Below are 13,995 nucleotides of genomic sequence, written 5' to 3' on the forward strand. Positions count from 1 at the left end.
GCATTCAAAACTTCGTCCTTCCACAGTTAAGTGTTCCAGCTTCGCCGTGTTTTGGTTGTGCGCGACACGAGAATGGATCAGAACATGACGGGCATGATTGGGCAGTTTATCAGGTACGGCAGAGACGTGCAGCCCGAGAAATTGACTAAACTTTACGATGACTGGGCCGAGGAGGGCAGCTATGACAAGGTTAGAGAATTCATATCCTATTATTCACTTTACAGGCAAAGAGTACAATATATTTATGAATTCTTGCAGGCCCGTAGCCAGGGGGGTGGGGGGGGGGGGGGGGGGGGGGGGGGGTGCGTCGGGTGCGTACGCACCCCCCCCCCCCCCAAATTCTGAAAGGTCCACTTTTTCATAATAACGGTTTTTAGCAATTCTCAAGATAACAATCCAAATAAATATAAAGACACATTATATGCTACGTAAATGTGGAAGAGTACGTTTAACAATGTTAAAAATAATTGTACGAAACCCTTTTGTTATATGAATAATAATAATAATAATAATAATAATAATAATTGCATTTATATGGCGCTTCATACTGACGTTTCTAAGCGCACTTTGCTACTCATACAAATAGACTAGAAAACACAATAACATTAACAAAATTAATGTTAACAGTAACAAAAGAAGAAGAAAGAAAAGAAAAGAAAAGAAAAATACATGTGATACAATGGTACAATAATTGATAACTGTGTGCGCCTCCAGAAAAAAAAAAATTACAACTGATTAAACAGGTGAGTTTTAAGAAGAATTTTAAATGATTCGACAGATGAGGCATTCTGAATATAAAGAGGGAGTTTATTCCAAAGAGTGGGAGCAATGGAAGAGAAGGCTCGGTCACCATAACGGGTTTTTGTACGTGGGCCATGAAGTAATTGGAGAGAGGAAGATGAACGGAGGGGTCTGGCAGAAGAGGAGGAGCGGAGAGAGACTAGGTTTTGAAGATATATGGGTGCAAGATTACGTGTGATTATGATTATATGAACCATCGGATCGTCCCCATGCACACAAACACAAATGTTATGTATCAATTTGTGCGAGCTATTACATATTGAAAACTTTCGGTCATCTGCGAAGCCGCGCTTCCGCGCGAACGCTACAACACGTAAAACGCGTCAAAAATCGACGCATTTTTCAACAAAATCTGCCATAACTTTTAAACTGTTTAAGAAGCAAACTTGGGACGCCCGGATTCTGAAAGTGGACACTTTAGGTATTATTTACGTGTATATATCTTTATTGTAACATTTGTAGCAGTGACGCAAATTAGATCAGAAAAGTGCCTTATGAGTAGAATTGTCTATGGCGAACAGTCCAAATTTGACGAATTTGAGCATATTTTGCCGTCTTGCAATTCTTCCAGACGGGATATCTCGAGAACGGAAGATCGCACAAACTTGGGGCGCACGGTTTCAGAAAGTACAGGTTCTGCCCATTTTTGTGACATAAGAATCTTGTCCATTTGTTGAGCAGTCCTGACGCAAATTTGCAGTAAAGCTAGACTACCCATTCACTATTGCTGTCATAGGGAACGTGTACAATCCATACAGAACTATCACGTGACGAGACTACCAACGAAAATTTGAGCCGTTGACCTTCACTGTCTGCCGTTGTCAGCAGTGTGAATTCCTGTGATTTCAAGCTTTTGTTTCTCGCCAAATATCATTTTCAACGCAATATCCAGACACAGTTGTATGTGAGACATTATCTAGATACGTAGCAGCCTTATTGACAACATAACTGTTAAGTTTGGGAGCAAAAACGACCAAATACATTCCACATTCCATCTCATTTTTCGATGATGGCTGTAGTCGGACTGGTGCATTTCCTTCGGAGGTGGTAATAATGTAAGTAGTTGCAACGGTCACCTTGCCACCTGCTGTCTGCAATCGGGCGCTTATATACACGTGTTGTACACAGGTAATCAACTGAAATAATGTTGTAAAGGAATGATAAGGTCATAGACTATATCATTTCAACTGTAGATTTAACCCGATTTCTGTCGCCTACACACACATTATGCCATCAGCGGAAGTGTTTCCGCAGGAGTTGTTCCGATGGAAGCACAAGTACCAAACAAAACCCCCCAATGAACGTCCGTCTACTGCAGCGGAAACAATAAAACAGTGTGATGCAGACATGTTTCCAAATGTTTTTACATTGCTAAAAATATGCTGCACCATCCCCACAACCAGCTGCGAATGCGAGAGAAGCGCCAGTGCCTTACGCAGACTGCACACCTATCTGAGGGCCAGCATGACACAAGACAGGCTGTCTGCTTTGGCACTCATGCATATCCATTACAACTTTGACGTTGATAACGAGAGGGTGGTGAAATTGTTCGCCAGAAAGCATCCCAGAAGACTGGAACTTCAAACAATGCTTAAAGACTAGAAAAAGACTAGGCAAAGATCACACTGCACAAGTGCACATTCAAAGGACCGGCAAATGCTCCCCTCTAACTCCTGTTATGTAATCATCATTTTCTATTTTGGATGATTACTTGCCTGTCTCAATATATTGTTGATTATTAGTTATACATTTTTTCATGTTGTGACAGTTCGATTGGTTCTCATTTTGAAGTGAGCCAAAACCTAAGAACATTCTCACTTATAATTTCCGAAGAGTATTATGCAGGCACGCAAACTCAATTTAGTTGTATTTCATTTAAATGTAATGGGTAAGAGGGTATGAGAGAGAATGCTGAGCTATGAAGTAAAATGGTAAAGTAAAAAGTTTGTCAGATAGTATTACAAAAGCCTGAATATTGCAAGAGCTCCCGGAGTAGAAACAGTCAGGGAAAACCCTATGTATGATAACATTGTGAGAGCGTTATACTGCATTGTGACGCGTCGTTATTTAATTTACATTCTTTATTCATATTTTTCATAAAAAACACAGGTAATGAGCCGGATTGGGTTAAAATTCTCACTTACAGCTTTGTAGAAGTCTGAGTCAACAGTATCACACAGTACTTCATGACGTATTAGTACAAACGATTTCTTGAGCCTGCACCGTTTCAGGCTCTGTTCTGGATACGGCGGTAGAAACTCATTCTTTTTTGTTGTTTATTTTATCATTATTTACTAATCTCTTTTCTAACTTACAGGTAGCGGATTTCTTTGCAGGCCAAATTCGGAAATATAGTGTTGATTATTACTTATACATTTTCTCATGTTGTGACAGTTCTATTGGTTCTCATTCTAAAGTGAGCCAAAACCTAAGAACATTCTCACTTATCATTTCCAAAGAGTATTATGCAGGCACCCAAACTCATTTTAGTTGTATTTCATTTAAATGTAATGGGTAAGAGGGTATGAGAGAGAATGGAAAGTGCTGAGCTATGAAGTAAAATGGTAAAGTAAAAAGTTTGTCAGATAGTATTACAAAAGCCTGAATATTGCAAGAGCTCCGGAGTAAAAACAGTCAGTGAAAAACCCTATGTATGATAGCATTGTGAGAGCGTTAGACTGCATTGTGACGCATCGTTATTTAATTTACATTCTCCATTGATATATTTTCATAAATATCTCAGGTAATGAGTCGGATTGGATTACAATTCTCACTTACAGCTTTGTAGAAGTCTGAGTCAACAGTATCACACAGTACTTCAAGACGTATTATAGTACAAACGATTTCTTGAGCCTGCACCGTTTCAGGCTCTGTTCTGGATACGGCGGTAGAAACTCATTCTTTTTTGTTGTTTATTTTATCATTATCTACTAATCTCTTTTCTAACTTACAGGTAGCGGATTTCTTTGCAGGCCAAATTCGGAAATGTAGTGTTGATTATTACTTATACATTTTCTCATGTTGTGACAGTTCTATTGGTTCTCATTTTAAAGTGAGCCAAAACCTAAGAACATTTTCACTTATAATTTCCAAAGAGTATTATGCAGGCACGCAAACTCATTTTAGTTGTATTTCATTTAAATGTAATGGGTAAGAGGGTATGAGAGAGAATGGAAAGTGCTGAGCTATGAAGTAAAATGGTAAAGTAAAAAGTTTGTCAGATAGTATTACAAAAGAAACTCATTCTTTTTTGTTTGTTTATTTTATCATTATTTACTTATCTCTCTTCTAACTTAAAGGTAGTGGATCTCTTTGCAGCCCACTAAATTCGAAAATGCCTAGAGACAGCTAGTAACCAAATATGCTACTATGATTTAATAAATAAGAAATAATCATTCCAGTATGTATCTTAGTGTGCACAGTAAGACAGATCAAATCAAATAGGAAAACATCTGAGCACTAAGCCTGAGGTCTGAATTTGCACTCAACTTCTTCCAATGGCTAACGGATGTTTAATTTTTGAGTTTCACTGACCTCAAAATTTCACAAAGAAAACCTTCTTAGCATGATGGTTAATATGACATTTGACTGATATTGGAGATGTTTGCGAATCGGATCTACTACCTTTAATATTATTAAATCTAAAATGATTATTTGAAAGTTCGGAAATGCTGGAAATATCCTACCACAAGGAGGCAAAATATAAATGGTTCACATATACAATTCATTTTGTTTTAAAAATTTTCTTATTTATTTTCGTTTTTGACAAACTCGCAAACCAACGGCTGATATACTGTATAGTAAAGTGAATGTTTCATCTTCCAAACAGCATCCAATGGGATGGAAAACTCCAACTGAAAGGTGGACACCGTGACCATACTCGCTTAAGAAAACGCGTAATAGGGGTCGTTTTTTTCTCACGGATTAGATGGAAAGTGTGATGTACGAGCGTATATAATCAAAGGGTATCAAAAAGGCCGAAATTTGGGAAAATGGTATATTGTTCAATCATGATGAAGTACTTCTTTAGGGTGCAGGAAACATTTAAGGAATACTTGTTTTTAAGGCCCGAAAAAATCATATGATCATTACTCGTTTAGAGGGCCATTTTGAAAGTCCATGTATGAGCATGGTGTCCACCTTTTAATTGTCGCTACCCCTCCCGGGACAGTATCAAAGGACCGTTTTGTTAATTAACGCAATCCCCCCTTCCTTTAAAAATCCTGGCTTCAGGCCTGGTAACGCGGGTATACAATAGAAAAAATAAAAGTTAAAACAACACCATGGAAAATCACTATCTCAATTTTGCAGCGCGCTACGCGCGCAGAGTCTCGAACACAATTAAACTTTGCAACTTCCTGGCAAAATGAGTTTTTACTATTTCCTAGATGAAATACCGTAACGACGATTGCATGCAACCAGACAAAAATACAAATTTCCTCGAGACTTTAAAACGTCATTAAAAACAGTCAAAATTCACAATTTGGCGGCGCGCTAAGCGCGCAAATTCTTATACAACTTTTGTAGTTCGGTCGTCCAAAGAATATATATATATATATAATAGTGTGTGTGTGTGTGTGTGTCTGTGTCTGTGTGTGTCATCATTTGGTATTGGTAGCCGAAGGTCCGTTTTTTTAGTCACCGCACCCCCCCCCTTGAAAAATCCTGGCTACGGGCCTGTTCTTGGATGCAGTAATTATTCGTATGTTATCATATGTATCTATGGGTAAAAATGTTATGATTGAAAACATTTACGTCTCCCGTTTGTACGTCGTTCTGAAAGTTGCAAGAGCGTGGAGACCAAAACTGAAATGCAGTACTATGCGTGTAGTATTGTCTGCAGAAAATTAATGAAAATCAATCACAATTGTAACTGCAAAATGAACTGTTTTACGAACGACTGACATGTCAACATTTCGTATGTTTGTGGTTTTTTTTTTATGGAGTTGCTAATGTAATATGCGAAAATGTGGCATGGTACTTCCCCGAATAGTTAAATTTGCACGCATACGATCAAAGCATGAAGACGGAACGATGATGATGATGATGATGATGATGATGATGATGATAAACAGCATTTATATGGCGACATTTGTCTGTAAAGAACAATACATAGGAACCCGGCTCCCACAATCATCTGCGTATTCCACACATTATGTGACAACGTAGAGCGTTAAGACCGTAACAATATTTCAGAAAAAGGAATTACAATTTATATGATAGATGAACAAACTCTGCTGGCTCACATTTTGGTACACTTAAACAAATTGAAAGACAATCAAATTTCTACTTGCATATTATCTAAAAAGTCATCGTCTCAAGTTCCCTGTTCCCGTATAATTTTAAGTCACTTCGAGCGATAACAATAAGCCAATCCGGAGTTAGGCTTAGCTCATGTGTAAGGTGATAAACATGACGTCTCGTTCTTTTTTTCTCATTTGGTTAGGCACTTGACTTTTTTTCCCAAAACGACATACTGCATAAGCCTGCTCAACATGATAATGGAATTCATCAAATAATCATGTTCAAGTAAAGAGTGAATTTGTGTAGACCGGGTTAATTGAGACTGGTCCATCGATAACATTCACACTTGTGGAAGCATCCATTTCATTATTTTGCATATTGAAAGTATTACAGCATCAAACTTTTGCTGTAAATACTGCCAAAATACCCAGCCTTGTGTCAAAGCCCTGGCGCTGTATGATGGGTATAACGGGCGAGCAAAGCGAGCCATATCCGAGCGCAACAGCGCGAGGGCCTCGCGTTGTCCAACTCAGGCTGAGGTCACTTCGTTCGCCCTTGATCATTCGCTCACCACCATACAGCGAGAGGGCCTTGACAAAAGGCTACCAAATACGCGGGCTTGTCGTCAGATGTTTGCGCCAACAGGCACCATTTATGGGGTTTCATGAATAATTATTATATAATGCAGATCTTACTTTATCTCAGTAGATATAAGATACCAATAATCTGTCAGGATTTGTAGCTTTACTGAAGTGACGGTCTCTCAGAAAAAGAGGGAACGCTCGTTGCACGAAATCCTCGCCTATCACAATGTAATGATCATTTTGAATTCACTCTTGAGTTTAATCTTTTTTTTTCCATTTGAAAGTTATTAGGTGTTATTGTTTTGGATATCTGAGCCATTTCAAAACCAATTTTCATGAAATAAACTTTGAATTCCTCTTTGAATTACACGCCCTTTCAGTTTTTCAAAGAATTGTCATGAAAAACATTGGAAACCTGATGCGCCCATCTCAACCAAAAATGTATTACTATCCTCTTTATAATTGCTCCACATTACATTTCAAAAGAATCTTTGGGATATTGTAATTAAGCCACTCTCTTGCAACCACTTTTGAGGAATGAAGATAGAGCTCAATCGTGCAACACTCATATTTCTCTTCCAAAGTCCAAAGTTTGCCAGAAGTTGTCATCTTTAATTGCAAAAAGTCCTCACGTGCACCTACACCAATATTTTTGACGTGAAGAATAACTACATTCCTAAACACTATAATTAGGTAGTTTCTTCAAACAATTGGATGGCATTTGTTGTCTTAATTGAGTTTACATGTCTGCCCAGATTCAATGAGAATTGATTGAACACTTTGGTATTGGGTACCAAAGCTCTCATTAAAGGTAATCTTCGGCCAGTTCCTTTCACAGACATATTGAAACGTTTTCGGAGCTATAATTACCTATCCGGTTTGGGTGCTGTCTCGTGTGTGTGTGTGTGTGTGTGTGTGTATGTATGTATGTGTGTGTGTGTGTTGAATTATGTGTGTGTATGTGTGTGTGCTGAATTATACCCAGAACATACAGCGAGTGTGAAGTAGCTTCTCACATGTTATGTTTATATGAATAATGCCAGGTTTTGGCGCAAAAAACGTTGGCAGTCATTCATGCATTACGCATAATTGCAGTTGGCTCAGATGTGTTCATGGTTTGCTATGGCATATAAGTTAAATCTGTTTGTCAAATTCCTTTTATGCGAATTTCTTTTGATGCCCTTTGATGCAAATTTCATGCAATTACTGAGCCTTGTGAATGTGGCCCTGTTGAGGTTGTGAGATTGTAAGCTCATTGATGCTTATTGTTAAAGGGGTCTATGGCCTGAGTGGGCTGAATCATACCCAGAACATACTGCAGGTGTGAAGTAGCTTCTCACATGTTATGTTTATATGAATAAACCAGGTTTTTGGCGCCAAAAACGTGGGCAGTCAGTCATGTATTACCATAATCGCAGTCTGCTCAGATGTGTTCATGATTTGCTATGCATGTAAGTTAAATCTGCTTGTCAAATTCCTTTGATGCAAATTTCTTTTGACGCACTTTGATGCAAATTTTATGCAGTTACTGAGCCTTGTGACTGTGGCCTATTGAAGTTGTGAGATTGTATGCTCATTGATGCTAAAGGGGTCTATGGCCTGATGAGTGAGCTGAATTATACCCCAGAACATACAGCAAGTGTGAAGTAGCTTCTCATATGCTATGTTTATATGAATAAAGCCAGGTTTGGCGCCAAAAACGTGGGCAGTCAGTCGTGCATTTTAGAACCATTATTGCAATAGGCTCAGATGTGTTCATGGTTTGCTATGCATGTAAGTTAAATCTGGTTGTTAAATTCCAGTGGGTCTTTATAAGTTCACTCCATTGATGAGAGTTCCGCCTCACTTGGTGGAATTCTAATGCCATTTTGAAATTGAAAAGGGCATGGTTATACTTTGTAGATAAAATTATAGGTATTCAATTCAATTCAATTTTATTTCAATTTCCATTGAATAAACAGAAAAAATATATACAATACATTTACAGAACAAATTTATAACAATTTCAAAGAAAACGTACGAGTGGTCACGAGTAACAACAGAATTTCGTTTCTAAGGTATATACCTAATACGAAGATTAGAATGGAAATGAAGGGTCCCACTTAAAAAGCAAAGCTTGTAGGGTATGGGACCCTCAAAAAATACGTACACAAAGTCAAAGAAACCAATGTTAACTGACATGAAATTAACTTAAGAAGGGAAAAAAGAAGAAAAAGAAAAAAGAAAGAAAGGAAAAAGAACAAAAAGGGGGAAATGAGACTATGGTACAACACACGCCATCGTGGACACAAGCATACTGTACTTCATGATGAAAATGCAATAACAAAACAATACAACGCTCCCTGGTTTGAATTGCGATTGATTGGGTGCATATGCCGGTATGAATGCATAGGAATGGATATAAAAAAGAGAAAGAGAATAGACTCACTGTTACTGGTACAATAAAAGAAATATCTGAGGTAAACTTATGTTAGACAGATTGTTTTCCTTAAAAGATGATTTCTCGTGTGATATCTTAATACTTGTAAAACAAACAGAACAAACAAACAAACGACTTGATTGAGACAATGAAACCGAACCTAATTTGATTGTATATCATAAGATTTCAACAGAAAGAATTTAACTTGTTCTTAAAAGAATTCAAAGTTTGTGCTGTTATTATGTCGTTGGGAAGTGAGTTCCAATACTTTGGCCCCGCGTAGATGAAGGTTTGCTGAGCCAGCAAAGTCCTAAAAAATGGCAAATGAAATTCGTTAGATTGCCTTGTAGGATAATTATGAACAGGTTGTTTTTTGAAAACATTGATTCAAATATATATGGAAGATTATTTTTATTGTAATTATACATAAATTGTCCTAAATTAAACAAATACAAATCTTTAATTTTAAATATTTTATTTTCAAAAAATAACGGATCAGTATGAGACAAATATGCAGTGTGTGACATATGATACGCAGTGACTTCTTTTGTAGCAGAAGTAATTTATCCAAAAGAGTTTGATATGTATTTCCCCATACAAGAATACCGTAATTTAAATAAGGCAATATGAGGGATGAATATAATGTAAGCAGGGACGACAAAGGAAGACAAAATTTAATCTTGTTGATTATACCGATGTTTCGAGAAATAATCTTACATATACTATCAATATGAATTTCCATGAAAGCTTATTATCAACTGTTATTCCCAGAAATTTGATATAAGAAACATTTTCCAATGATGTGCCATCAAAAATAATATCAACAGGTAGTGCCCTCAATTAAGTTGCTGAAAAGCATATATTGGTTTTTTTTAAGATTGAGAGATAATTTATTAGCTTTTATCCATTGAGCAACTTTTTCTAATTCAAAATTTAATGTATTTACAAGGGTAAAAGGATTGTTATGCGAAAAAAAACAAATTTGAATCATCCGCAAAGAGAATGAAAGAAAGAATATCTGATGATAGGTAGGGGTGTGGTGAAAGATGCTTAAACACTTACTTTGTAGGTATGGTTAATTCTTCTTCCTTTTTTTTTAAATCAAATTTCTGTAGATTCCCAGTCCACCCATACCATTGCTGATAGAAAGTTTTGTCTTTAAGTTATGGAATTTAATTTGCATACTTGTATTTACACTCAATAAAAGGGAGGAAATATATGTAGTTTTAGGGCGGTTGCGTATGACATGTTTCGAAAATCAAAATAGACAGTTTTGTAATTCCCAACTGGACAGAACCAGTTTCTTGCCGGTATGCCTGCCATGTAGGCAAACTGTCAGGCTCGGGGGTGATGCTGTTATCGTTACATTAATACACAATGGGCGTTTTCGCATCGGCCGATGTTTCGGGGTGGCGCGCTGTTTTCTGACTTGGGAGATTGGAAAGTGTCTCGGGCTTGGATTCTTGTCGGGCTGGTGTGGAGACGCCTAATGTCTTGTTTGTTGGTTGGTTGGGTTTTGTGTGTGTGTGTGTGCTCATTGGGCGTTTTCACATCGGCCCGGTGGGGATCTGGGCCCGGGATATATATATATATATATATTTTTCTTCTTTTCGCGATCGCAAATTGGCGCACTGCAATCCCGACCAAATACTCGATTGTCCTTCAACACGATCCCATCCCGACCGCTATTCGATCTTTTACGATCCACACCCGACCATTCTCGACATCTCCAGAATCTCTCCTCGACAACCACACAGATCCCTACTCGAACATCCCGATCTACACACAATCAATACGCGATCACTACACGGTCAATACTCGATTTCTACTAGACTTCTTAGACCAGTTCGACATGACACGATCTGTGAAAGATCTTGCATCGAACCGGTCGGCAGGTTCGTACAGTGATAGAGTGATATAAGAATTTGTTGCAATTATTCGTTTGGTTATATAAGACTCAGTATTTATACTTGTATACGGCGTGGCCCAAAAGAGTGCTATAAAACTGACTCTTCATCTCAAAAGTACGAATTAATGAAAGAAATGATTATCTTTAGTAGTTAATAGAAGAACACTTCCTATTTTGAAACCACAATCACCAATTTTCGTGCAGACGTTTCGATTCTATAGTCATTTTTCTTCAGAACTTGTAATTTGCATTCTTGATACTTTTGCCACCCAAGCCATTCTTGACTGAGGGACAACTTTGACAACTTTGCAAGATTAAGCTTCCGACAGAAATTGCTGCGCTGGTCTATAAAACAATGACAAAGACTGATCACTACTGTTTGTGAGCCACTCAAAAAGGTGTGAAAATGCATTCAGTTGGATTCATTCACTTGATCCGTTTTCAGTAGCTATTTTGGATGCATCAGTTTTTATGGCTTCACTGTCGCCCAGTCAAGTGAGATATCAGTGCCCAAAGTTACAGATTTTGTAAATCACAATTTTTCAGGGAAATGGCCATGAGATAAAAGCGCCAGGACGAGCATTGATTATTCATTGTGTCAAATAAAATTTAAGGTGTTCTTTAGGAACTACTAAATACTGTTACGATTTCATTTAGTCGCTCATATCTTTTTAAATAAGAGACAGTTTTGTAGCACTCTGTGTGCCGGGACACCCTTGCATAATATAATAGGTTCGTTCATATGCATTCAATATTTGCAGTGGATGTGAAGAAAAGCAAATCTAAATTTGATGTCTCATAAAAAAAAAAATGTCACATGCGCACCTCCACGCTTCGTAAGTGCATTACATAGGTGGGCTGAAATTAATTTGGTCTAAAATGAAACATAAATGCCCATACAATATTATAGAGTTGAAAAAATTGACTGTTCTACAACCCTAATGAGTCGTGTTATCTTTGTCATTATTGTTCTTATTATTAAAGAATGAAAAAGTGAATGAAAGATATGTATGTATTCATTGATAAAGTGTAGGCCCAAGAGTGTGTAAAAGAAAATACATGTATCATATTCATTATTAAATTCATGAAGGGTGTTGATATGTGGAACAGAGTACATTATTATGAAAATAAAACAATATAACATTTCATAATAGCAAAAATAATGCTGAAAATCTTGGTTGTTTCCTTTTTTCTCAACTCAACCCCGCCAATCGATGCCAAGGTGGACTTCAAGCAATGTGCATACAACTCTCAATAACCAGGCAAAACCTTATTAAGAGAAGCAAAAGTGTAACATCTACGTAAATAGAAGTAAAGTAAGTCACTGAGCATTTATGAGTCTCCGTTACAACTACTGTTTTAACACGATCAGCGTAAGAAATAGATTTTATATCAACGTAAACAACTTCAACTTTAAAACACACAAGCTAGCAAAAAGAATTCAAGAAACATTTCTCAGTTTATAAGTAAAGTAAATAATCTAGAAATTTCCTTTCACGTTACACTCATATTGCCAGAATACCGAATTTTTCTCAGTTTCAGTCGTGTTTCCTTTCTTTCTCCTGGTATTTTTGGCTGGAGAGTCTAATTCTGCCATGTCTGCTGTTTGTTGTCATTTCTCTCTTTCGTGGCCCTTTTCTTTTCTTCAGTGGGCCAGGAGTGGCTGAAGATACTTACGACATTTAACTTTTTAACGTTGCCAAGGACTGCATGTGATTTTTCTTAATACCTCAACAATAAATGAGTGCTAAGAAAGTACGTCAGCACATGCTGCAACCACTGTCAAAAAGTGCTCGGTATTTGATCGAGTGCCGGTCGAAGCGTGATCGAGTTTAGTCGAGTATCAATCGATAGCAGTCCTGTACCGGTCGTGTAGAGGTCGAGTTATTCATGAAACTGATGAATTCTGGATCGAGACGATCTGAAATCAATCGTGTAGCATTCGAGAATAACTCGAGATGATCGGGAACTGAGCTCGGGGGAAAATCCGTCCCGACCACACTAGATTTCTGTACGACCGATTCCCGATCAGCTCGATCTCTTCTCGATCACTACCCGAGCTGTTGGTATTCGGGCTTCCTACTCGAATATTTTGGACATGTTCAAAATTATCGTGAAGGAAGCAGGAGCGATGCCGATCAAGGCAGATCGACCCCGAATACCAATGCCGAGCGAGCCCCGACCAGGCCAAAAAAGCTTGATCGGGATTGATCGAGTTGATCTGATCGGCAGTGGGAACGCACCGTTATCAAGTGGCGAGATGGTTCGCATTGATTTATACTGCTGTTTCGGAGGTTTCCAGAGTTATAGACTCGGGAGGATTTCTCGATCAATTAGCGCGCTAATAGGTATATCATTAAATGGCGATCTGTTTCGAGATCGGGTTATCCATCTCCGAGTCGGGAGGTGGCGCGCTGTTTTGGGGCGTCGGGGCTGGTGTGAGGACGCCTATTGATATAATTTTCGGTGAGTACTACACCACACCCAGAATGTACGAATTCTTGGTTTGGCATGGGCAGAACCAGTTTTTTGTTGTTGTTTTTTTTTTTTTTCACTGGGATGCCTGCCATATGTAAATTGTCAGGCTCTGGGGTGATTTTTACACTATATTTATATACAATGGGGTGGTGTGTTTTTTTTTGCCCATCGACATGGGTTTTGGTGCGTGTCGCACTCACACCCAGAATGTACGAATTCTTGGTTCGGCATGCTTCACATTCTTTATGCATAACTTTGAATATTTTTTTTTGTATCTAATATAAAAGAAGTTATTATTATCTACCCGGTTCAAATCAGTTCATGTATGTCGGGTAAGCAAATTACTGTTAAGTTATGTGTGTAAAGTACGCAGACTTTGCAGAAACTCCTTTTTATTTTGTATGGCTTTGGTGGAGGGCCGCTTTCAATCATCTCCTTATGTTATGGAAAGTGGGTAGTTGTTTTGGTATGGAGGTTTATTTTTGTAGAGTTTGAAGTAATGTACAGGGTAGGTATATGTAGCACATGGGTATCAGGTTTTTTGTCACCGAATTAGATAT

At 37.9% G+C, this 13,995-nt stretch overlaps 1 protein-coding gene across 1 annotated transcript in view; it reads left to right on the top strand.

Annotated features, from left to right (window-relative positions):
- Positions 1-13,995, top strand: part of LOC139712377 (steroid 17-alpha-hydroxylase/17,20 lyase-like) — a 55,360-nt gene continuing 41,365 nt past the window's right edge. Inside the window, exon 1 of the mRNA XM_071624203.1 lies at positions 1-189. Within this exon, the coding sequence (XP_071480304.1) occupies positions 73-189 (117 nt within the window). The 5' untranslated portion in view covers positions 1-72. The remainder of the gene's footprint in view (positions 190-13,995) is intronic.

Source organism: Diadema antillarum, unplaced genomic scaffold, assembly GCF_040938485.1.
Source record: "Diadema antillarum isolate AM-2024a unplaced genomic scaffold, OU_Dant_1.0 seq00001795_RagTag, whole genome shotgun sequence".
NCBI lineage: Eukaryota > Metazoa > Echinodermata > Echinoidea > Diadematoida > Diadematidae > Diadema > Diadema antillarum.